The following is a 23,294-nucleotide window of genomic DNA, read 5'->3' on the forward strand; positions in this document are numbered from 1 at the left end:
TGGTAAAGATTGCATACTGTACGCTCCGTTTAGCGAAGATTTTTATATTAAAAATGCTCTGTCAATGCATGCTCTTGCATGTGTGAAGGTATCTATAATACTGACACAAGTGTCATATTCTCTAAACACACATTTCAGTAAATGATGGTTTTGCATTTTGGCTGCCAAAATGTGTTGGCATAACTGATGATGCTGAGGCTGAGGTTGTTGTGCATGTCAATGGTCTGCAAAGGCTAAAATCCCAAAGTTCCCTCGCACTCCCCCCCTGCCCAAAATGCCTCCATTGGACTCCTTTGTTTACTTCCCTCACATGGTGACATCACTATGTAACATTAAGAATATGGCCTCTTTAATATTTTTCATGTCTTTTTTGGGGGACATTGTAAACCAGACGTTTCTCTTATTCTAAGGGGAATGCAAAGCCACACTAACAACTCACTAAGAAAATAACATATAAAAACATAATCTTTTCAACACCATGTTGAATTTGCAATAATTATTAGCAAAGCGGCAGGCTACATACAGTAGCTTCAGAGTACACCTTAATATTCTAGATGTGTGTAACTCTTACAGTGTTATACATCAATGTTGTGCTTCTCACAAATCATATGGTAACATGATTGTCCTCATACCTTCAAAAAATGTGAGTGGAGTTCAATTTGATGACCTTTGGGTTCACAATTGGATAGACGCACAGCTGGCCAGGGGAGCGCGGCTACTCTGTCCGCAGAAAATGAAATTGAATCTTCTGTAGGGTTTTTTGTGGGAAAGCTCTCTTCAGCTCTATAACAAGGTCACACTACTTCTATGTAATCCTATTTTTTCAGAATTGGTACAAATGTTTTTAGTTTTTTGTATCAAATCGGAAATATAAGACAGCTGCTTCTTAAGGGACGGGGACACAACCCTAAAAGGATTAGTTGAAATCTATCAAGTCTCTAAAACGTTGTACCTGTGGTTTTTTATATATATATATTCTACCTGTTGCATATGGTTATGAAAAGATGATCTATTACTTATATATAGTTCAAGCCATATGACATTGGGCTCAATGCAGGGATCTAGTGCTGCTTTCTGGCACTCAACTCATACTTGATGTATAACCAAACTTTCGCATGATGTTTTCTGGCTCAAGATGACTAAATATAGTCGTGCCAATGTCAACCGCTGCATTTTATTTGACATAGACCAGACATTATTCAAACATTTTGAGCCGAAGAAACGATATTATTAATAACACAAGAAGTGACAGCCTGAAGGCAGTGCTAGATTGATCACTGAATTGAGCCCAATGTCATGCAATGTCATGTGGCTGGATTTCCATTGTCCTGATAAATGGATAAGACGTGTCTGGGGCAACTCGGAAAAACAGGGATCCATCTCAAAAAGTAGCTGTACTACATCCTAATCACCTTGGGTCATAGGAGGACGCTTAGATATTCTGGGAGGAAATCGTCAGCCTGCTGCCAAGATTTGCTAAGAAACTATAGTCAGTGGGCTTAGTAGAGGCAGATTTATGCTGACTAAAACAAGCCTCTACCTGTGAAACGCCGGCTATTCAAGTGATGTATTATGTAGAACACTATGCAGACTGACAGCTTCCCTGTTTGTAGTCGGAGTGTGTAGGGTAGCTTCAGAGAGATTACTGAAGCTCACTGTGTGTGTAATGAAGCCCTGAGTCAATAACAGATGCAGGCTGAAGGCCAAAGGCTGAGCCTGTGCATCAAAGGTGCAACGTCGCTACGAGTCAGTGTGCGCGGGCATGCTCGCGTCTGATTGACAGCCTGTTGGTCCGTGGAACTAATCTGCTTCTCCCTGTAAGGGACACAGAGTTAGTTACGGCTACCTTGTTAAAGGTATGTCAGGTTGGCTACATCGCCGCCATCATGGGAAATGTGACACCCGTGTCACTTTAACTGGTGGAGATGGACACTGCTGGCAGCCGGCCTGTCAGCTCCACTGGGAACCTGGCACGCTGTCAGGACGAGTGGAGCCTCGCCACTGTGGAGGGGGAAAAATGCATTTACTGGAGGTGAATGCCCAACACACACGCACAGACATTCTCTTGGAAGCCTCTGTCTCCGCCTGGGATGTGAGTGGGGCTGCGATGAGGGGGTGAACAGTGAACTTGTGCCCATCTGGTTGTTTCTACCGTTACTCTCTGAAATGCATGGCAAAGATGAATAAGTGGAGTGATGGTGGCAGGCCCAGTTCAGCTTGGCAGGCCCGTAGAACACGCCTGTGTGAGGGTGGGGAAGGGGGGGGGGGGGACAGAGCGAGTAAATGTTTGCCCCTGTGGACCATTATCACCTGCAGCGCTCCAAGAGAACAGTGGCCAGAACTCCTTTCAAGGCACACAAATCTCAAAAATCATTATCACGATTATGTTGGTCAATAATTGATATCACGATTATTAAAAACGATTATCCATTTACTTTGAAAACATCCATTTATTGAAATAAAAAAGTGAACCGTATGTTTTTAAGAGTTGATTAACCTGAACTGTAAGTATAATTCAACTGAAAAAACAATAAAAAAATAAAATAATAATTCCTTTTTTTTTTTTAAATAAAAATAATAATCGTTTTATTTCGATTACGTTGTTTTCGTAATCGTTGCAAGCCAAAATCGTAATCGCGATTAAAATACGATTAATTGCACAGCCCTATGATGAAGACTGTACTGAAGTGACCTCCTGTTGAGTATGGGTGGAGGCTGCGTGAGGAGATTTGCATCTATAGTAGTTTAGTCCCCCCTTGTGTTTCCTACCATCCTACCACCTTCCCTTCTCTACCAATGCAGGGCTTGGTAAAAAGAGCCTATATTGATGGACCTCCTTGTGTCTGTTTGATGTTCTAAACAGTGCGATGTAATCTGCAGACGCTCCGCTCTGATCCAAACCCCTCAACCTTGCATGGAGCTTTCTAGTCCAAAGCATTTCAATCATTTTATAATTGCGTTTGTCTGCTGCCTCTGTGATTGCTTTGGATCTCTATTTTGCTATCAAACAAGGCAATTACTTCCAAGTCGCATACTTTCTCCACCCTAAAAAAAAAATAAAAAAAAAAATAAAAATTTGCATGCAACTATTTCAAAATCTCCTGCCAGTTCTGGATGTCTTGCCTTACCATGATTGTGAAGTCGAGAACTAACGGCTAAAAAAAACCCGACAGCTATCAATAATTAATTAATGCGGGTTAATGTGTTAACAAACTTATAGTGGTTGATAATTAGATGAGCAACAGCATCTGATTCAGACTTAATTACTAAGCCACTGTCTGTTCTGTGGGGCTTTAATGCATAATTAATTACAAGAAGCATGAATTATTAGTGCTTACCAAAGATCCTCCAGAAACACACGCCCGTCCATGTTTGTGCTGTTATCTCCTTTTGATTGATGATTCGTTTTTGATTGAGGAAAATAAAAGAAGCTCTTGTGCTACAGCACTGCAGTTCATAGATGTGCATGTCACAGATAACAGAGCAGCGTTTGATGCAGTGTACATATATATCTATACATATATATATATATATATATATATATATATATACAGGATCCCCATGTGGTTTCATAATAGTCGTGACTTTTTCTAACACAAGTGTGAAATCACACTCCTTAAAATGGTGCACACACCACCTCATTATAGTGCACACTGCCATTTCACAGTCCTGAGATTAAGTGATTTCTTTCCGCCCTTTAGTGCACATGGGTAACCTCAAGAAAGTTTGCGTGAGTGTGTGTGGAGGAGTGTGGATTTCTCATCTGCAGACACTCTGATTTATCCGCTCCACATTTGCATATGCGCACAATGTGATTAACCGCCATGCCTTATCTTTTTGCCTTGCTACTTCACCACACACACCCACGCACGACGCGCCACGAGCTCACACAGGTCGGCGTGCGCACACGTTCCCGGGCAAACAGCATTGTGTGTTCTGAAGTAGCAATGATGAAAAGGCACGTTAAGCCACACACCAAGATAAAGAGTCTGAAACGGTGTGTTCTTCTCCAGCTTCACTTACAGTCGGACTGGAGCAGTTAGCGAAGCCTCCAGGCTTTCCCCAACTCATTTCAGTGTCTTTATATGTGGCCCGAATCCCTCACTGGGGCCAGGTGTGCAGGTGAAACTGTCCATGTGGCTACATCCAGTTGTCAGTCACACACAGTGACTTTGTACAGAGGCGCCAAGGGCTCAAATCAGCTGCAGCTAGCATCAGTCCATATCATTAGCCTGGGGACACGTGAGGGCAGATTGAATGACTTACTGGCACCCTGAGCTTGTGTGTGTGTGTGTGTGTGTGTGTGTGTGTGTGTGTGTGTGTGTGTGTGTGTGTGTGTGTGTGTGTGTGTGTGTGTGTGTGTGTGTGTGTGTGTGTGTGTGTGTGTGTGTGTGTGTGTGTGTGTGTGTGTGTGTGTGTGTGTGTGTGTGTGTGTGTGTGTGTGTGTGTGTGTGTGTGTGTGTGTGTGTGTGTGTGTGTGTGTGTGTGTGTGTGTGTGTGTGTGTGTGTGTGTTATAACATTCCCACTCTTTTCCTATATAACTTCTGCTTTTTCATTGTACTGCGCACACTCGAGCAGACTATCATATACTCTGTTCGACTTGTGTCTATATTAATTATTGTATCTTATGTATTTGAAGCTTCAAATAAATAACCAAAAAGACAGCTCTGCTCGATTCACCATTTATTTGTTTTGATCACTTTGACTTGTACTCTCCAGCTGTGTTGGGTCCTAGATTTCCATAACAGTGCGTGCGTGTGTGTGTGTGTGTGTGTGTGTGTGTGTGTGTGTGTGTGTGTGTGACTCACCACTACAAAAGTTTTCAAAAATAAATACATCTCCCATACATGCCCACTTTATGCGTTTGCCCTCCACAACCAGATCCTTTAAATAGGTTCCCTTTGCAGAATGTGTGCTTATGTTTGCACTGAGGTGGTTGTTCCGCAGGCTGACTGATGTGTTTGTTTTCGATAGGATTTTACAATCCCTCTTTCTTTGATCCACTGAGGCTGCTCTTTTGGCAGCTTTGCTGTCAACATTTGAAGGGTGAAAGTACCGTAGAAGGGAAACTTGAAGAACACCAGAAGGCTGACTTCCTGTACTCTTGAGGGCTCAGGTGTTAGCAGTCAGTATGCGGTGTGTGCACACACACACACACACACACACACACACACACACACACACACACACACACACACACCACATCCTGGTGTAAGTGTAGGCTATACCAACAGGGCTGATTACTTTCAATGCTGAATATGATGCATTATCACCTCCTGTAATAATGTCCTTCTCACTTAATCATATTTCTCACCTTCCACGTCTGATCACCTGTGCTTCTCTCTCTGCTCGGAGAATCCCCGGTGGCTCCTTCTTGTCAAATAGCTGTAATCAGCGCTGATGCTCTGTTAGACCCCTCTCCAAGGCCTTCATCAGAGTGTATTGTATTGTATCGCCACAGGGGGCCGTTGATATTATATTCTGATATTCTTTTGACAAGGACGGAGAATAAAGAGATTCCTTGATTGAGAGTGATTGGGCTGTAATCGTTAATTGCAGCTATTCCTCATCATGTCCCTTTGTCTCGTCAACCACCACTTTCTGGTGATGTCTGTTTTTTTCTACTTAGCTAAATGTCTTCCTAAATCTGAGAGGAATGTGAATAGCAACACTTTATCATCCTCTCCTTCACGCCTCTCCCCTCCCCCTGTGTTTCCAAGGTCAATACAACTCATTCACTTTTCTTTCATGATAAAATCCACTCCCAACTTTAGCCAAATGTCCGGCGTCAACCTCTGGAGATTTATCTCAATTATTTCCCCACCAGTGTGTCTGCCAGCTCTTAAACACGAGCATCATTTGCCAGGTCCACCTAGGGAGACATGGTAAATCTTTTGATGTCTTGTGAGCGTCTATCGGCTATACGGACGGGCTGTAAATTCCCTGAAGGCGGCTGAACAGCTTTATCCACAACAGCAGGAAACCCAGCACCTGACAAGGAGCATGTGGACTAATCTGTCACATTTTCAATAAACATGGCGAAATACCCTTAAACAGCACGTAAACTGGAGTAAAGCCTTTTGCATATGCCGGGCTATAATAGCAATCGCTCTCCATTGTTGTTCTTGTGTGAGGAGGATGAATAAAGCCTGTATTTATTGTTGAGGATAGATTGGCAGCTAATTAGGAGGCTGCGTGTAGAAACATAAGAGTATGCGTACTGAAGGTGTCTGAGAAGCAGAAACAATGGAGAGAAAGAAAGAATGGAGGGAATTTAAGATGGAAGTCAATAGAAGCAAAAGAGACAAACAGCAAGAGTAATATCCAGGGACAGAGAGGAATCGGTATTGTGAGATAGTCCTTGCTACCTCGTCATGTCCTTGTGCAGGATTTATGAGCTCTGAGATCAGGGACAGGTTTAGGGTGCTAGCAGGAGGAACGTTTGGAAAAGTGAAAGGAAAGCAGGGAAGGATCCAAGGATGGCGTTAGAGCGGAGAGAATGCTCAGATCTACAGAGCTGACGTAGGTTGAAACGGCGCCGTGGGTTGAGACGGCGCTCCCGCGTAATGCCAGGTGACAGGAGGAGAGATGGGAAGGCAGAGAGGAACAAAAGGAAGAAATGGAAAAAAGGGCCCGGACAGAGGGACACGGAGCCAAGACATTGCAGGATCAGAGGGCGCTGATTTGATTAGCTCTTATAACATACAGGTCAAGGTAGGCGGAGCGAAACAGTGGACAGCAAAGCAAAGGAGAAAGGTGGAGGAAAGAGGGAGCCGAAGAAGATCACGTTAGGGAGGATGGGTAGGTAGGTGGATGTTGGGGGGTGAGGCTATGTGGGTGGTGTAATATATCTGTGTCAAAGGGATGATGAAGGGGGCCAGGATGGAGAGCTCTGCACTTCACCTTCTGGCCCCTGGGGGAAACACACTGACCCTGGCCCTCCCCCCTGGCCCACCTGCACGATTTATGACACTCAGGGTCGGTCCAGGGTTGCTCGCTTTTGAGGACATCGGGGAATCGAGTTGTGTGTGTGTGTGTGTGTGTGTGTGTGTGTGTGTGTGTGTGTGTGTGTGTGTGTGTGTGTGTGTGTGTGTGTGTGTGTGTGTGTGTGTGTGTGTGTGTGTGTGTGTGTGTGTGTGTGTGTGTGTGTGTGTGTGTGTGTGTGTGTGTGTGTGTGTGTGTGTGTGTGTGTGTGTGTCATCGCGTTGTGTGAAGCAAGCCGTTGTATGTCAAGGAGGATCAGACCTTAGTGCTGCCTGGGGAAAAGGGCAGTAGTGATTTTTATCTGCGGCTCAGAAAGTGAGCACGGGCACATCCACGCGTAATCCCGCATGACACCGTTTGAAAGGAGGACGACTGACAGAAACCCAAATGGAAATCAAGGGGACATTGGACCAAGATGACTGAATGAGAAAGGGTAGTTGGCGGCGCTGCACGATGGTTTCGCTTCATTGTCCATTTTCACTATGATGTGCCGGCGCTTCTGCACGGTGAGATCACTCTTTGAAGTTTCATTCTCTCAGGGTTGCTGCAGGGAAGGCTGCTCAATGGGAATGTTAGACTATTCGAGATCCAAATTACTTGATTGACAGAAATGTGATCAATAGTAATATTGAGTAAGTAGTAAGACAAATATCATCCTGGTTATCTTCTCCTCAGCTCTTCTCTGGTATAATAGTGTTACTAGAAGGGCCGTTTCCATGAGCGAAAATAAAGTTCTATTTGCAACAACATTCAGGAGGTTATTCCACATCCAATGATACATTCTTCCACCACGTTTCATTCAAACTGAGCCAGTATTTCTTTCATTTTCCTTCAGACAAACAAAGAAACAACCAACCCAAAACCATAACCTCCTTGGCGTAGGTAATAATAAAAACTCATTTGAAGACATCTCCTTCTGCTCCATGAAATTTAGATTGTTCCATCATTTTCTGACATTTCAAAGCTGCACTCATCAATACTTTTGTATCAACAATGGCTTATTGTCTAACTTCAATGTGAAATGGGTCCCTAGTGGTAATGAATCCTCTGAGAATGATCATTGATTCTGAAGTTTCCCTGAGCGTTATAAAGTCTTTGTTTATCCTGCAACTGTAATATGTTGTGGTTAACCCTCGCAGCAGATAGATGAGCGGCTAAAGAGATACCTATTTCCCTCCAGAGTGGGTGGGGACCAAACATTTAGCAAATAGAAGAGTTCACATGCAGACGGCCAGAAACCCCAATTCAAACTAATGAAGCCGCGTTGTCGTAAATACGTACGAAATATTGGGTGATAGACAGATAAATCAACAATAGTGAATTGTAGCCCTCTTTTCCACATACTACTTTTCTCCATGCGATTGTTTTTATGGTTTCCTTTGTTGCATATTGCATTGCCATTTAGTTGTGTGATTGATTGTGGCTATACCCACTAGAAGAAGGCTTTATCCCCATTATCCTTTGAGGCATGCTTGAGATAAAGGGAGATACACATAAACTTGACACGCCTTAATGATAAACCATAAACACAGTGTATATTTAAATGGCACATCAGTGAGCCAAACGCATTGCAGATGGCGGGTAGGAATATTGAAATATGGCTTATTGTCGCGGGCGCTAAGTGAAAGCCATCGGGGACAATTGGGCGGCGTGCGGTGCGAGAGGTGAGGGTTGAGTTGAGGGAGATTACTGCTGAAGGAGTTGAGTCAAAGGGCTATTGTATGTATGGAGATGAGGCGGGGATGAAGGTCGCTCGTCATCCATAACAGATGATTCACAGTCGGCCCTGACCTTTCATACCAGTGGACTTACCTCCATCTGATGCGAGCAGAGTTCAACTGTACGCCGCTCAAAGCCCACACATACACACATGGACGGTATGCACACATGCGGACGTCCACCTGCGTGTTTGATTCGTGGATGCACATTTATAATGCACATTTACCTGCGCATCATGTCAAAGGTTCACTGCGGCACGCTGCTCACATCTAATGACAAATAACTTCTTCCTCCGGTTGTATTGTTCTAATCCCTTTAGTGGGCTGCGGAATGGAAATATAATTACATTTCCGTGGTGCAGTGCCTTTGATAAGACAGCCGCTTGCTGAGCTGAATGTCTAACCGAGTTGGACGCCTCTCCAAAGCCCTCTCCACTTTACTTTTCCCCCTGACTCACTCCTCTCCATCTCGTCAGTCTCCCTCTCTCTTATACTCCCTTTTTCCCCCCGCTTGTGTTCCCTCAACCCCACGCGCTCCCACCCTAGCACTTGAAAAAAGCTCATTCTGCCTCTCTCTTTCTCACCCGCCCAGGTATTGCAGTGGATAAAAGAGGTGTCGTCTACTTCGTCGATGGCACCACCATTCAGAAGATTAATGAGAGGGGCTTGCTCTCCACCGTGATTGGCTCAAACGGACTGATGTCGATGCAGCCGCTCAGCTGCGATGCACGCATGGATATCAGCCAGGTAAGCTAAAACAGCTGTCTAGCTAACTGGAGAAGAGCCAGAGCAGCGTCTTTTTGTCCGAATTAACATCTCATCTGTCGAGAAATAAGACTCATGTGTGTGTGTTGTGGCGCCTAATTAAAGTAATTAACCCCAAAAAAGGTTATAGATTACCGATATGTTGTTGTTGTTCTCTTACAGTCGGTGATTGTTTTGTCAATCCCAATTGACCGACCCTAAATTGGTTTGTCTTCTTATAGGTGTGTGTGGGTTTCTGGGAGAGAGAGAGAGTAGACAGCCACTGCACAGATTTGATCAGCCAGCCCTCAGATCACACCGCTGACTTATATCAGGCCTATTAGAGCAGAAGATGAATTATAGATGAACCGCTGGCTCTATAGAGGGATGTCTGCCCACACATAGGGGAGGGAAGTGCCTGTGAGTGTGTGTGTGTGTGTGTGTGTGTGTGTGTGTGTGTGTGTGTGTGTGTGTGTGTGTGTGTGTGTGTGTGTGTGTGTGTGTGTGTGTGTGTGTGTGTGTGTGTGTGTGTGTGTGTGTGTGTGTGTGTGTGTGTGTGTGTGTGTGTGTGTGTGTGTGTGTGTGTGTGTGTGTGTGTGTGTGTGTGTGTGTGTGTGTGTGTGTGTGTGTGTGTGTGTGTGTGTGTGTGTGTGTGTGTGTGTGTGTGTGTGTGTGTGAATCTGCGTGTGTGTGTGAATCTGCGTGTTCAGCCAGGGTGAGCTCCCAGAGGTGCTCTTATATGTCTTTAATGGGGCCCGTGGTACCTCACGGTCTGTCTGTGTGTTAGTTATCGGGCCCTGCAGCGCGTCCAGCCTCATTCATCCTCCATCTGTGTTTGTTCTCATAAACTGCTGTGACCGCAGTGTGGCATCAGTATTGATGGAAGCTGGCTTCTGTAGCTACGGCTAGACAAACAACACGTCTGTAATTTATGCACAATAAACAAGCCACGTGTTGGCTTCAGCTTGAAGTCCAAATGAAAGTTGAAGTCTCACTTTAAGGAAACATAATCTGAAATGATACAGCAGCTTCTAAGCTCCAACTCCTGTGGTGCACTACTGACTCGTGCTGGATGTCTTATGGACGTTGATACAAGACTCCCACCCCCCCACACACACCCTGTGCTGATACATTGGCAACTAACTTTCACTTGTCTTTCAACACTCATTTGACTCTTCTTGCTCTCTTTTTCTATTCAGCTGAATCTTTTCAATAAAAAAGATAAAAGGTAATATGAATTAAGATAAGATAAGATGGACCTTTATGAATCGCTGTGGGGAAATGTTATACTCGTATTATATTATGAGGATAGAACATAAAAGCAATACATAAGATAAAGTACAAATTGATAAATAATTGGTGACGTACTTCTTCAGAAAAAGCTCTCTGAATTCATTTGTCCTAACGATGCTAAGACCAGCTGTCAAAGCCCCTGTAACCCAGAGCCTTACACTGATGTACAGACTCCCACATTCATTTAGATCCAAACCACACATCCTTCTCACTGATCCAAAGCCTGCTGGTTAACTACATGCGTGGCTCTTGTATTCAGAACTATTTTTACTGCCTGCCCACTCTGACATCGCACCAACAACTCCTCCTGAACACCCGAGGCGCAATCACCACGGTAACGCACAAATCAAAAACAAACACAAGGAATATTGATTCCTATCAAATGTTTTTATTTTCTCTCTTCAGTTTGATTTTAATTGAGCGGGGTCCAGCTCTGGAGTTCAACTCAACTTGTGAAAGTGACCGCCTGCCAGCACCGCAAAGTGCAATATCACCAGATTTGATGCGTGTGCTCTTCAGCTAAGCCTGAGTCCTGCTTGATGAATCTCTACCTCTTCAAATGGGATTTCAAAGTGAACCCTCTTCTCTCTCATTTGACAGTGCCTATAATTGGACATGTCAGTGGCAATTTAACATAATCCATTTATTTACCAATCCATCGTCAGAGTCATCAATCACCTCCGCTGATCATGCAGATGCACCGTCTCAGCAGCTCGCAGTGTGCGTGCGTGCGTGCGTGGAATGGACAGACAGGGATGTGGGCGGTGTGCAGCGAGCGGGTGTAGCTTTGCCTGTCTTTGACCCCCACAGCGTTAGCGGGCAGGGAGTGCTATTTGAGCACACAGCGATCATGGTTATTGGCTGACATTTGCGACAGTGTCGAGGCGAGTCTTGAATAAACACGGGGAAGGCTCCCTGCCCGCCGCTGACCTTTGCATGAACAGGGAGGGTCAGGAGGCCTAATGCTATGTTATTAAGGAGCCATTATTTGTAACACCTGGAGCTGACTCTGGTGGGTGATAGCCAAACACTGCTCTCTTGTTCTCCTGTTGTCTTTTTTGATAGAAATACACTCACTGTATGTTCTGTCTGTGTTTGCCTACGTGTGTGTGTGTGTGTGTCTTTCTACAGGTGCGTCTGGAGTGGCCGACAGACCTCGCCATTAACCCGCTGGACAACTCCCTCTACATCCTGGACAACAACATCGTCCTGCAGGTAGAAAAGCCATCGGAACACACACAAATATCTGACGTTCAGAAATCCTTTATTTGGCCCACAGCGGGGAAATGTACATTGTTATAAAAATACAAATTGAACATGTATATTTTCTTCTTTTGTATTGCTATTTTATTTCTATTGAGATTTTACATATTCAATTGTTTATTTCTAGTCTTACATTTCTCGAAGGTACAATGCCTTGTCTTTTTATGCTGCTACGCAAACATGTAATAAGAATCAATATATTACCTATTAAGTACTTCTATCTTATTTTGTTATAGCAAAGAGGCAGTGCAGATAAAGAGAACAAATTGTATTCGTATTTTTTTTTCTTAAAATAAAGCTCAAATAAATACACAGGGAAAACTAGGTAGCAGCATAGAAAAGTATTGGAAGATATAAAAGTTGTGAATTTGCAACCGTAATAAATTCATTAAATTGTGAAAGTTATCCAGAGAGTGACTTCAAAATAAAAATGTTGTTCAAGCATGTTTTTCTAAAAGACATTGGCATACATACATGGCCAAGGAAAGAAAGAATAATGAAATACTCCTCACAAGTTCTGTCACTTACGTTGCATTTAGAGCAAGTGAGTCTGCTAACATGACAGAAACGAAAATAGCACCTTGATAAAAATAAAAAAAACGTCTACAGAAGTTGTTTTTGAGAAAATGTCCCTCTGGTTATGCTAATCACCCTAGAACATGTGAAACCTTAATGAGATGTCAGATGAGGTAGATCCAGGTGTGGAGGCTTGATCCACTGCGGCAACACATTTGATGTCATTTGATATCATTAACTGAATTAGCTTCCTCTCTGCATATTTTTTTTTTCTTCCATGTCAGGTATCAGAAAATCTCCAGGTGCGTATTGTGGCGGGCCGCCCCATCCACTGTCAGGTCCCCGGTATCGACCACCACCTGGTGAGATGGGCGGCGGTGCGCACCACCCTGGAGGCAGCCAAGGCCATCGCACTGTCCCACCTCGGCACGCTGTACATCGCGGAGACCGACGAGAGGCGCATCAACCGCATCCAACAGGTCACTGTCACTAAAGATACTGATACATTCATGTAATATAAGCTAGAGATGCTATGATTTGTCAATATAGAGCAGCAACCATCATGTCAGTGACATCTACTTTTCTAATTCCAGCCATCACACCAAGATTATGCGTGAGACATCTTTAAATGGGCCGTATTATAGTTTTGGGGGTTTTCCCTTTCCTGCAGTGTGTTATAAAGGTTTTGGTGCATGTAAATGGTCTGCAAAGGCTAAAATACATGAACCGGAGAATGAGTATAATAGGGCCCCTTTAAATCCACTACTTCCTTCATATTGGAAATTGGTAACCCTTGTGATTTTCATCAAGATGCACAAAATTCCCTAATCCAACTTTTTAACATATTGCCATACCATTTTTGCCATCGTGTGTGTATTATTTACTGGGTTCAAACCAATGCCAGCCTTTGTGAATTATCAGAGAGCAATGGCACCTGCTAATAATAATGTCAGTTAAATCTATTGATCTGAAGCTAACCATAAGGTTCCTATTTTTATAGAAAGCTTTTAATAATACACACTTAAAGCCATTACTTTCCTCATGTTAAAGGTCCCATCATATGCTTTTCTGGTTATTACCCGTCCCCTTGTGTGTTATGTAGCTTGTTATGCATATAAACGGTCTGCAAAGTCACAAACCCTCAAAGTACACCCTGTAGTGAGTAAAACTCAAAGAAAAGACCTGTCTATGCTGCCCCAGAACGCCTCGTTGTAGATTTGTCTTTTTCCATTTTTGTCTTCTGGGGCCTATTGACGTTACTACGTCCACATGGACCAATTGGCACACAGCTATAGAACAATAGGCACACCCTCTGCCAGGGTGGACTCCCGAGCAGCTCAGGAGTCCGCCCCGCGAGGCTCCCGGAGCGGACAGTGTGAGGTGGATTTCCCGCTGTGTTTCCCTGGATGCTGGATATAGACCAAGTGCCGTGCCGGCGGCCCCGTGGAGCTCGTCTCGCTGTCTCGCAGACCCCGCGCAGCAACCAGGAAATGACACCATTAATCCAACTCACACTGTCCGCTCCTCGAGCCTCAAGGGGCGGGGCAGCGAGCCCCGCAACGTCCCGCCAACACGGCACCCAGACCCCACGCAGCATTCTCATCTGTTTGACATTACTGGTGTCATTTCCTGGTTGCTAACAAACGCCATTGTAAAACATAAACACTGATGTTCCGCTGTAACGGTGGTGAGCTCATCAGAACAGAGTGGGCGAGCTGACCAATCAGAGCACAGTGGGCTCATAGGGAGGGGGGGGCAGGAGCTCCAACAAGGCGTGTAGGACAGAGAGTGAATACACATACTACACAGAGATGCTGTGAGAAACCAATGTGAGTTTGGAACATTGAACAATGTACATCTATTCTAGTAGACCTCAACAATGGAATCATGATCAGTGGGAATGGCCGTGACATGGGACCTTTAAAGTGATGTTTACCATGTGTTAATTATCAAGATGTTTATTGATCCCAAAGAGCATCTATAGCATACATACAAATTATATTTACAAAGTATACATATATAATTATTCTATAGAACAGGTGTTCTCTCCTGCAAGCCTATGTTGATCATCACAGGGCACGGCTCTTGCAACAATGTATTTATATCTCCAGAAATACTGACAAACAGCAACACTTCTCAGTTGCATCCATCTGGCCTATTGACACGTATGTAACCACACACTTGTTGTTTCAATGTGGTCTCATTGTTTACTGCGTTTGCAGAAGCTGCGCAGCAAGAAAAGTGTTCAGAATCCGCCTCTTAAAAATGCACATACCAAACCCCATCGCATCTAACAAACAATCTCAAAAGCCTGTTTTCACTTTTGGAAATAATGTGTTTTTGTCCATTAGCTCCATTAGCTAGCAGCATGCTTTAAGAGCCCCGCAGCATGTGGGCAGCAGCAGCACAAAGATATTGCCTGCTAGACTCGATCAATAGTCCCTTTGTGGTCAGCAGCACCACGCTGAGTTCATGTGGAGGCAGACAGGAACATAAAACGCCTCAGATGCCTTTTTGATGGAGACTGGCCCGCCGTGTTGGATAGGGAAATCAAGTCTTTTGAAGTCTTCATAACTGTATTTATCACTCTTATTTTATGGTGGACTTATTTATAATGGCTTATATTATGCAAGCAACCCAACATTCACATATATTTATGAAGGTTCCTGCACAGAGTCTTACATGTAGCAGCAAGTACAAGTTCTCCTTTGAGAGTGAATGAAAGCGTTTTTCTGAAAATGAACCGTGAAATAAATTACCGGTGATGTGTTGCAGACTTTCGCAGCGGTTCTGATGTACAATCAACAAATGCATGAACCTGACAGGCTGACGCAGATTCACTGCGATGCACGAAAAACTCAATTAAAGACAGAAGATGTTGTCACTTGTATGACAGACTAGCTGCGTACAGGTACAGACTGACAATATATTTAAAGCTCATTAAAAAAATGACATGCAAATTAACCGCTACATTTAATCTTAAATGGCTACACCAGCTGCATCTTGTACTGTTAATCCAGCAAGTATTTCTTCCTCAGTATAATAAGCCTTATTAAATGTGAACGTGCCTTGGCACCAGTCTTTAGGCGAGGCACCGCCGCTGGTCTGCTCTCAAAGTCCAGGCGCGTCATTCTGCAAGCAACCCCCAAAACCTCTGGGCAGAACATCAAGGACCCCAAATCCATCTTGAATAGAGGCATGGGAGTTATTGAATATGCCTGATATTAGAGCTTTGAGGTGAATTAAAATTAAATTGCATTCCAAATTAGCTTGGTTGTGGATGTTTTTCTTTATTTTCAATCAAGCACAAATTGCAAGAAATTGTTTTCTGTGAAGTGGTCAGTGTTTTTTCCGCAAACAAGTCACAAGACTTTCAAATTCATTCCAGAGGTTGTTCATTATTTGAATTCACAAGCTCTTCTTTATACACACAGTACTGTATACTGTGTGTATATATTTAATTATATTTCGAGGAGGACACTTTTAGATTGATTTTCTACTCAGAGATGTTTAATTAATAACGACCATCATCATTACAGTATGTCATCACATTTTAAAGGAATATTTCAACATGTTGTGCCTAACACGTTTATGATGTCTTGCTGCATCTTACAAGAGCACATCTCTCTTGTACCTCTCTCACATCCTGTTCTCCTAAAAAACTGTCAAAGCACAAAGGGAGGAAATCAAGAATGACATATTTTAATTTACCTGTGTAAATTACTTTACGAATATATTTTTTAAAGCCAAACCATGACCATATTTAAAAACCTAACCTTGTTTTGATTTGTTTCAGTTCACAACTTTATCTTTAAAACATTTCCTTTTCCCTCCCTATGTAATTGCAGCAGCAGTTAGCTTAGCTTAGCTGGCTATGCTAGCAACAGGAAGGAACACAATGTGCCTAACAGCCTTCTAGTCCTCTATTTAACTTTTTGTTTTCTTCAAACAAACAAGATAAAACGTGTTAATAACTTCAGAGGTACGACAGCCCTGAGAGTGATATTGTCATCTAACTCTGTCTAACGTGAATAAGCCAAATAGTTTAGCATGCTCTCCGACGACTACTTAAGAAACATTACCCCTCCAAGATGAATCAAAATCAATCTGTTGGTGTAGTGCCGTACACCCTCATATATTCAGCAGCACTCTCCATCAAGACAATTAGTTTTATTTGTTTGGAGAGCTGGATTTCAAGTTGCAAAGATGTATCAATCTGTCAGCGGGCAAAGCCCCATTTAGTCTGAACGGCGAAGACAAATAATTCTTTTTTTTCCCGGAAATTAAAAAGAGGCACCTGAGATATCATCTAAGATTGTTTGGTTGAAGCACCTGCAGAGAAAATACATTGTCGCCATTTTCATATCATTAATCTGCATTCCAGCTCAGGTTTTCATGAAATGCCATCATTATCTTGTTTGTCAGATAAAAACATTATCTTCTTTTTTAACAGTGATCTCCCTGTATGTGTATCTTTCTGACGTTGTTGAACACTTCACAGGTGTCAACCAACGGGGAGATATCTATTATCTCCGGAGCCCCGACGGACTGTGACTGTAAGATCGACCCCAACTGTGACTGCTTCTCTGGTGGGTCCGCACACACACACAGATGTGACTGTATAATTAAGTAATGTGAAACTATTAGATTATGTCTTATAGGATTACACAGTAAACAACATGTAACTGAACTTTAAAAGCTTATCAGATCATATCTTACTTGGCCTGGTTCAGTCGTGTATCGAAAGGAAACAGAAGCATTTTAAAAGCTATGACGTAACGTTAATACATTGCAACAGTTCTTTCCTTGATACAGAATAATTAAATCCCGCTGCATCTTTGTCCCTGCGGATTTTATTAGCTTGAGAGGAACCTTTTCTCTCTCATAACTGTCTCTCTCACTGTTCTCTGCACACTTGAATATGTCTAAATTATTTATTTCAGGAATGTCCCTATCTTAGAACGGCTATTTTGACTCTCCTCCAGAAATAATAAAGGAACAAATTATGATAATGATGTTTGTGTAAATAATGACAATACACACAAAAGCAAAGACTATCTATAATGTCATAATGGAAGAGTAAGTGAATGTAATTTGACTTTGTGAATGTGTGTGTTTTTGTGTGTATGAAGGGGGTGTATTGGTATTCATGGGGAGACTCCAGCTAATTTTCAGCAGGAACCAGCTTGAGAAAAACCTTTTGAATCCATTGAAATGACAGCTGCTGAAAGAGAAAAGCTCTCTTCTAGCTGCCAAAGGTTTTCACTGCTGGGCGTCTCATGTAAGGGCACCTGAAATGAAATAAGCGGAAGAGGGAAAGGACCAAACAAATAAGCCTATGTTCTTTTGACAGTTAGGCCATGCTTTCATTGTAAGTGTCGGAGCATGCGATTTTATCATTTAATTCTGCTCATAAAATCTGTCTCTTTTTTTATTCAAAATGGAGGGGAAGTGTCCCTCCCATGCCACAAGCCAATGGGTTGTAACCGTCCCTTTTTCTTGGGTTGTACTTTGCATATTTTCAATCATGTCTTGCTGTTAACAGATGATTACTCTCTTCAGAGGTTTTCCGTTTCCATCCTGTCACCGTAGACTGTCACACAGCGTCTTTGAACATGAACACATATAGTACAAATACGCAAATACAAACAGACAAGAACGCACATACAAACACACGTAATGTGCATGCTGTCAAAAGATAAACTGCTACCCTGCCGTCTGCGGCCCCATCAGAGGCCCGGGCCTACTGCTGACAGCATCTAAAGGGCCTCACCCGGCCGTTATCCCGCTGTGGTACCAATGACTTCTGAATCCACGACCACCTTCTGGGGTCACTGTCAAGGAGGTTCTATCAACTCCATTCGGAAGCTACAGCATCACAACAAGTCCAAGTCCTGAGCGAAACTGATAAACGCTTAAGCTGCGTAGATCCCCTTCTCTGAAGAATAATCTGAAATGCTCACTGTGTTAATATCTGAGGGTACTTTTATTCTTGCTATTTTGTCCAAAAAGAGTGTCTTGTTTTCTGTCATCAGGAGATGGAGGCTACGCACGTGACGCTCGTCTCAAAGCCCCATCCTCTCTGGCCGTGGCCCCCAACGGCACCCTGTATATTGCTGATCTGGGCAACATCCGGATCAGAGCCGTCAGCCCCAACCAGCCTCAGCCTAGCCCGGCTGGACTGATGGAGATCAGCTCCCCACTGGATCAGGAGCTCTATCTCTTCAGCCAGGTACTCAATGCCGGAGCTATTTCTAAAGAGCATTATTATGCCTACATACTACTCTCCCAAGTTACGTGAAATTGAATATTTTGCAAAGCTTAAACATCACCTGGTAAAACGTGTAACTGGAGTGTAGCAAACAGTATAGCTGATAGTACACATGACTGAATCAGAAGTGTTTGGGCCCACAAGTGAGTGTTTGCGTAGAGATTAGTTGACGCTGTAATATTTACACCCAGTAACTGCCAATTGGAATGCCAACTGTTGAGAACCAAGCTTAAGTCAACTGACAAGGCTAACGTTAGTGTTCTAATATGATTTGTTTAAAGAGTACAAAAGGTAGCCTATTATGTTATAAAGACAACATACATTTATTAATGAAGTGACCTATAACACAATATAACTTAAGTTACAAACCTAATGCTACTAACATTAGAATAAATGATTTCATGATGTTAGCTAGGTTAGCACGTCAGATATGTCTCTCTCATTCACCATGTTTGCATAAAACACAGTAACATTACAGTTACACTTGCAGAGGATAAGCAGTTGAGTTAAATATATTGTTTGGCCCCTATTTTTTTTTATTTGACATCTTATCAGGCTATAATGACTTCCTATTGATATAGTTGATTGGCTTTGAAGTCATCCTTCCTTAACCCCTTGCCTTAGTTAAAAAATGATTTATCATTTTCACTGAGTTCAATTGTGTATGCAAATTCAGTCCTGATTATAACTTCCAAATACTCTTTTGTTTCAAAGAGTTGTCATAATGCCACTGTTGTTTTTTTAATGTGAAACATAAATGCTAGGGGGGGGATTGTTTTTGTGAGAGTCTGGGATATGTATCAGTGATTAGCGACCACATTGATTTTGATGCACTGCATCAAACGCATTAAACAGCAGCAATAACGCTTGTGGGAACAATAAAGAAATAGCATGCATTTGCCCCATAGGGTAAACATGAGGAAATGGCTCAATCTGGTAGAAAATAGTAAAAACTATTTTGAAGCCAGGGCTCTAGATACAAAACGTGAAATAACCGAACGCAGGGTTTTGTTCTGTAATGGCCGTGGGATCAAAAACTGTGCTTGTAATGGGTTTCAATGGGGATCATTTTGTCCTTGAGGGTCTGAGTGTCTGTATTGTGGCGCGCAGTATTATACACTTTGAGTTGAGGTTCTTCAAAACATTTGGGGAAAAAACGTACACCGTGCAAAAATGTATGCCATGTGCATTAACCCAGCCAACAGAATTGAATAATATAAGAAGCCAAAAATGTCCTTATTACTACTTAATTATAACGTTTAAATCAGATAATGCAGTTTGGCAAATAACTCGTTTATTTTACTAAACAACCCGACCCTGACAAATTCCCATCTCTTCTTTGTCCCGACAGAACGGCTCTCACATGCACACCAAACACCTGATCACCGGCCACTTCCTGTACAACTTCTCCTACGGCTCGGACGGCCAGCTGTCGGGGCTGACGAACCGCGACAGCCACGGGATGCAGGTGCGGCGGGACGCTCACGGAGTGCCTCTCTGGCTGGCCCTACCTGGCGGACAGGTGTACTGGCTGTCTCTTAGCAACAGTGGAACACTGCGGAAGGTGTCAGCCCAAGGCCATGACATCGCCCACATCACTTACCATGGCAACACCGGTCTCCTAGCAACCAAGAGTGATGAAAACAGTTGGACCACTGTTTATGAGTATGTTTCTTTTTCTCTGCTTTTTGTGCCTTTCATTTTTATTAGTTTATTTATCTTTTTCTTTCCCTTTTTTCTTTTCTTCCCCTTCCCTCTCTTATCTTTCATTTCATCCACTCTCTGTTGCTTGAATATGAATGTTATGTATCGATGTGATTGCCTGAATGTGCATATGTTTGAATATGAGACAGAGCTATATGAGTGCCATCTGGTGGTAGGCCATCACTGTGCAAAGCAGCAGAGACTTTTTCCTCCCCATTTCATCTCTGCTTAAGTGACTGATTAGCTGAAGGCCGTCTCTGCAACACTTTGAGCACACACATGTTTGGGATCACACAGATAGTACACACACAAACACATCCGTCTGAATTATTCACCACTGCCGACCGAGTCTCTGTCTCAAATTCCACAGCTGGATAATTACACATATAAATCACAGTTGACACTTACTCTGTGCCGATGTTTGCGGATGACAGGGGAAATGGAGTGATAGTGAATACGCAAAGTGTGTGTGTGTGTGCGTTTGTGTGAGCGTACGACTGTGTTTCATTTGTCCAAGCGCGACAGTTATCTGTGTATGTGTGTTTGTTTTGCTTGTACATCATCGCCTTTGTGTTTATTCTCCCAAGGTACAACAGCGAGGGTCGCTTGACCAACATCACCCTCCCCACCGGCGAGGTGAGCGGCTTCCATGGCAACCTTGAACGCTGGTCTCGGGTGGAGGTCGAGGCGTCCAACCGGGAGAACTTTATCACCAGTACCAACCTGTCTGCCAGCGACACCATCTACACATTCAGACAAGGTGAGAGATTGTGTTTTTGTATTCCTCATAGGTCGGCTTTAGTAAGCTACAGAAAGACAGGACTTTACACAGGTTTGCAATAATCCGGGGGCACAGATGTAATGTGTATTCACTGGTTGACATGCAGAGTCATTATAGCCTCACCACAATGCATCTACCGCCATCCAGTTCACCAACAACATGCCGAAAGGCCATTTATGACTCACCGAGGGATCTAGGGGGGACAACATACATACGCAGTGCGAACCATGTGGGCATAGTAATGTTTAAAAATGTATGACTGGCAAACTGTAATAACGGGGCTGTTATTCTAGTCAGGTCAGACACACCGACCTGACAGTTTTCCCTCACCTGGATGTGTGTGCGCGAGGTTCACAGCTGTACACAAATGGTGTATCCCTTGATCTACATGTTTAACACATGCAATCGACGTGAACTCTTATTCACAAGCACCATTTATTTTTGTATTTATAAGAAAAAAAGGCAGATCCAGACGGTGACTTGTGAGACGCCTTAACGTCCGCGGGATGATAAAATGGATAGAGGGCAGAGATGAGAGGGGGAGAAAATGAGAGTGGAGTGGAGAAGCCGCTCATGGGAGCAGTTTCCTCTCATGTCATTCCTTTAATTGCTTTCTAGCAGTTGTCCCAATGACAGCACTGCAGGGAGAGAAAAGCCGCTCTCACACACGCACACACACACACACACACACACAGCCACGTCGCCGTGCTACAGTTTGACAGAGCTGCCAGGCATAAGTTGAAATGACCTCCTATTTTAGTGCCCCCCCTTCACTCCAATCCACACACGCACGGTGTGTCTTCCTGCCTCCAAGGCGGCAATAACCATATGTACAGAACGAGGTTTATAGCGACGCAGGGAGCTGAAGTCACTGCCCAGTTTACTAGCATTAAATGTAATGGTAAAAATATCGTTTTAGGATTATTTTTGCAATTTTTTTTAAACGTGTGTTTCAGAGATGGTTCAAAGTGATGTTGATGTGTGTAAACTCCGTGTGACATCTTTCTCAGGGCACTGACATGAAAGACGTGTTTCTGAGAAACCTTTGCAATGTGTGAACAAACTATCACAGCTCCCCACCCTTACTTTACTTCCCCCTTTTCTCTCTGCATTACTTTCTCTCTCCCTTTATTCTCTCCGTCTGCCTATGTCTTTCTACTGCTCTTTTTTTGAATAGATGACATGTTTCCAAAGACACAATAGCTGATACAGTACAGCTAAAGTTGCTGTGACCATTTGAAAAACACTTTTAGATTCAGCAACACATTTAAACACAGTTGCCATACAAATAGTTTGATTTGTATTCATTGCGTTGATGTTGCTGCATTTCATAAGTTTTTCTCACCTTCATTTTGAGAGACTGATGTTTTTTCACACTTTTTTTCATCCACGGTGTTAATGTGGTCGTATGTTTGCGTGTTTGTGTGTTTGTGTCTCTGCACCTCTGTGACCATGGACCCCAGACCATGCTCAGAGTTCATACAGAGTGAGCGCCGACGGGTCCTTCCTGGTGACCCTGGCCAGCGGGATGGAGCTGTCACTCATCACGGAGCCCCTCCTCCCGGGAGGAGCAGGGGGCGGAGTCAGTCCCACGGCCAGCCGCTGTAACATCAGCCTGCCCGGAGACCACGCCCCCAGCCTGATCGAGTGGAGGCAGAGGAAGGAGCAGAGCAAGAGCAACTACAGCACCTACGAGCGCAGGCTCAGGGTAAACACTAAAGCTCAAATGTGTTCTTAATATAGGAAATCCTAAATCATTGGTTCCACACTCAAAGTCGGGTCCCCCAGTAGGGATTGTTAAGCATTCATAAATGGGTCAAATGCCATCTTTATTACATTTTGGGGCCTATACATTTCTGTGAACAAATGATAGATTTGATTATTATTAAGGATATAGAGTCGTATGCAGTGTACTAAAGATCTAATAGCTTACACTGAATTTGTAAAAAAAAGAAAAAATCCCATTCCACCTGTTTGCCTGTTTAATACATGTATAATAATGACACAGACAGAGTATTG

General features: G+C 43.3%; 1 protein-coding gene across 1 annotated transcript in view; it reads left to right on the forward strand.

Moving 5' to 3' along the window:
* tenm1 (teneurin transmembrane protein 1) overlaps nt 1-23,294 on the forward strand; it is a 195,427-nt gene that overhangs the window by 151,331 nt on the left and 20,802 nt on the right. Inside the window, exons 23-30 of the mRNA XM_034092269.2 lie at nt 9,296-9,450; nt 11,872-11,955; nt 12,804-12,998; nt 17,021-17,108; nt 18,555-18,751; nt 20,142-20,455; nt 21,082-21,254; nt 22,739-22,983. Of these exons, the coding sequence (XP_033948160.1) occupies nt 9,296-9,450; nt 11,872-11,955; nt 12,804-12,998; nt 17,021-17,108; nt 18,555-18,751; nt 20,142-20,455; nt 21,082-21,254; nt 22,739-22,983 (1,451 nt within the window). The remainder of the gene's footprint in view (nt 1-9,295; nt 9,451-11,871; nt 11,956-12,803; nt 12,999-17,020; nt 17,109-18,554; nt 18,752-20,141; nt 20,456-21,081; nt 21,255-22,738; nt 22,984-23,294) is intronic.

Source organism: Pseudochaenichthys georgianus, chromosome 10 (genome assembly GCF_902827115.2).
Source record: "Pseudochaenichthys georgianus chromosome 10, fPseGeo1.2, whole genome shotgun sequence".
In the NCBI taxonomy this organism is placed as follows: Eukaryota; Metazoa; Chordata; class Actinopteri; order Perciformes; family Channichthyidae; genus Pseudochaenichthys; species Pseudochaenichthys georgianus.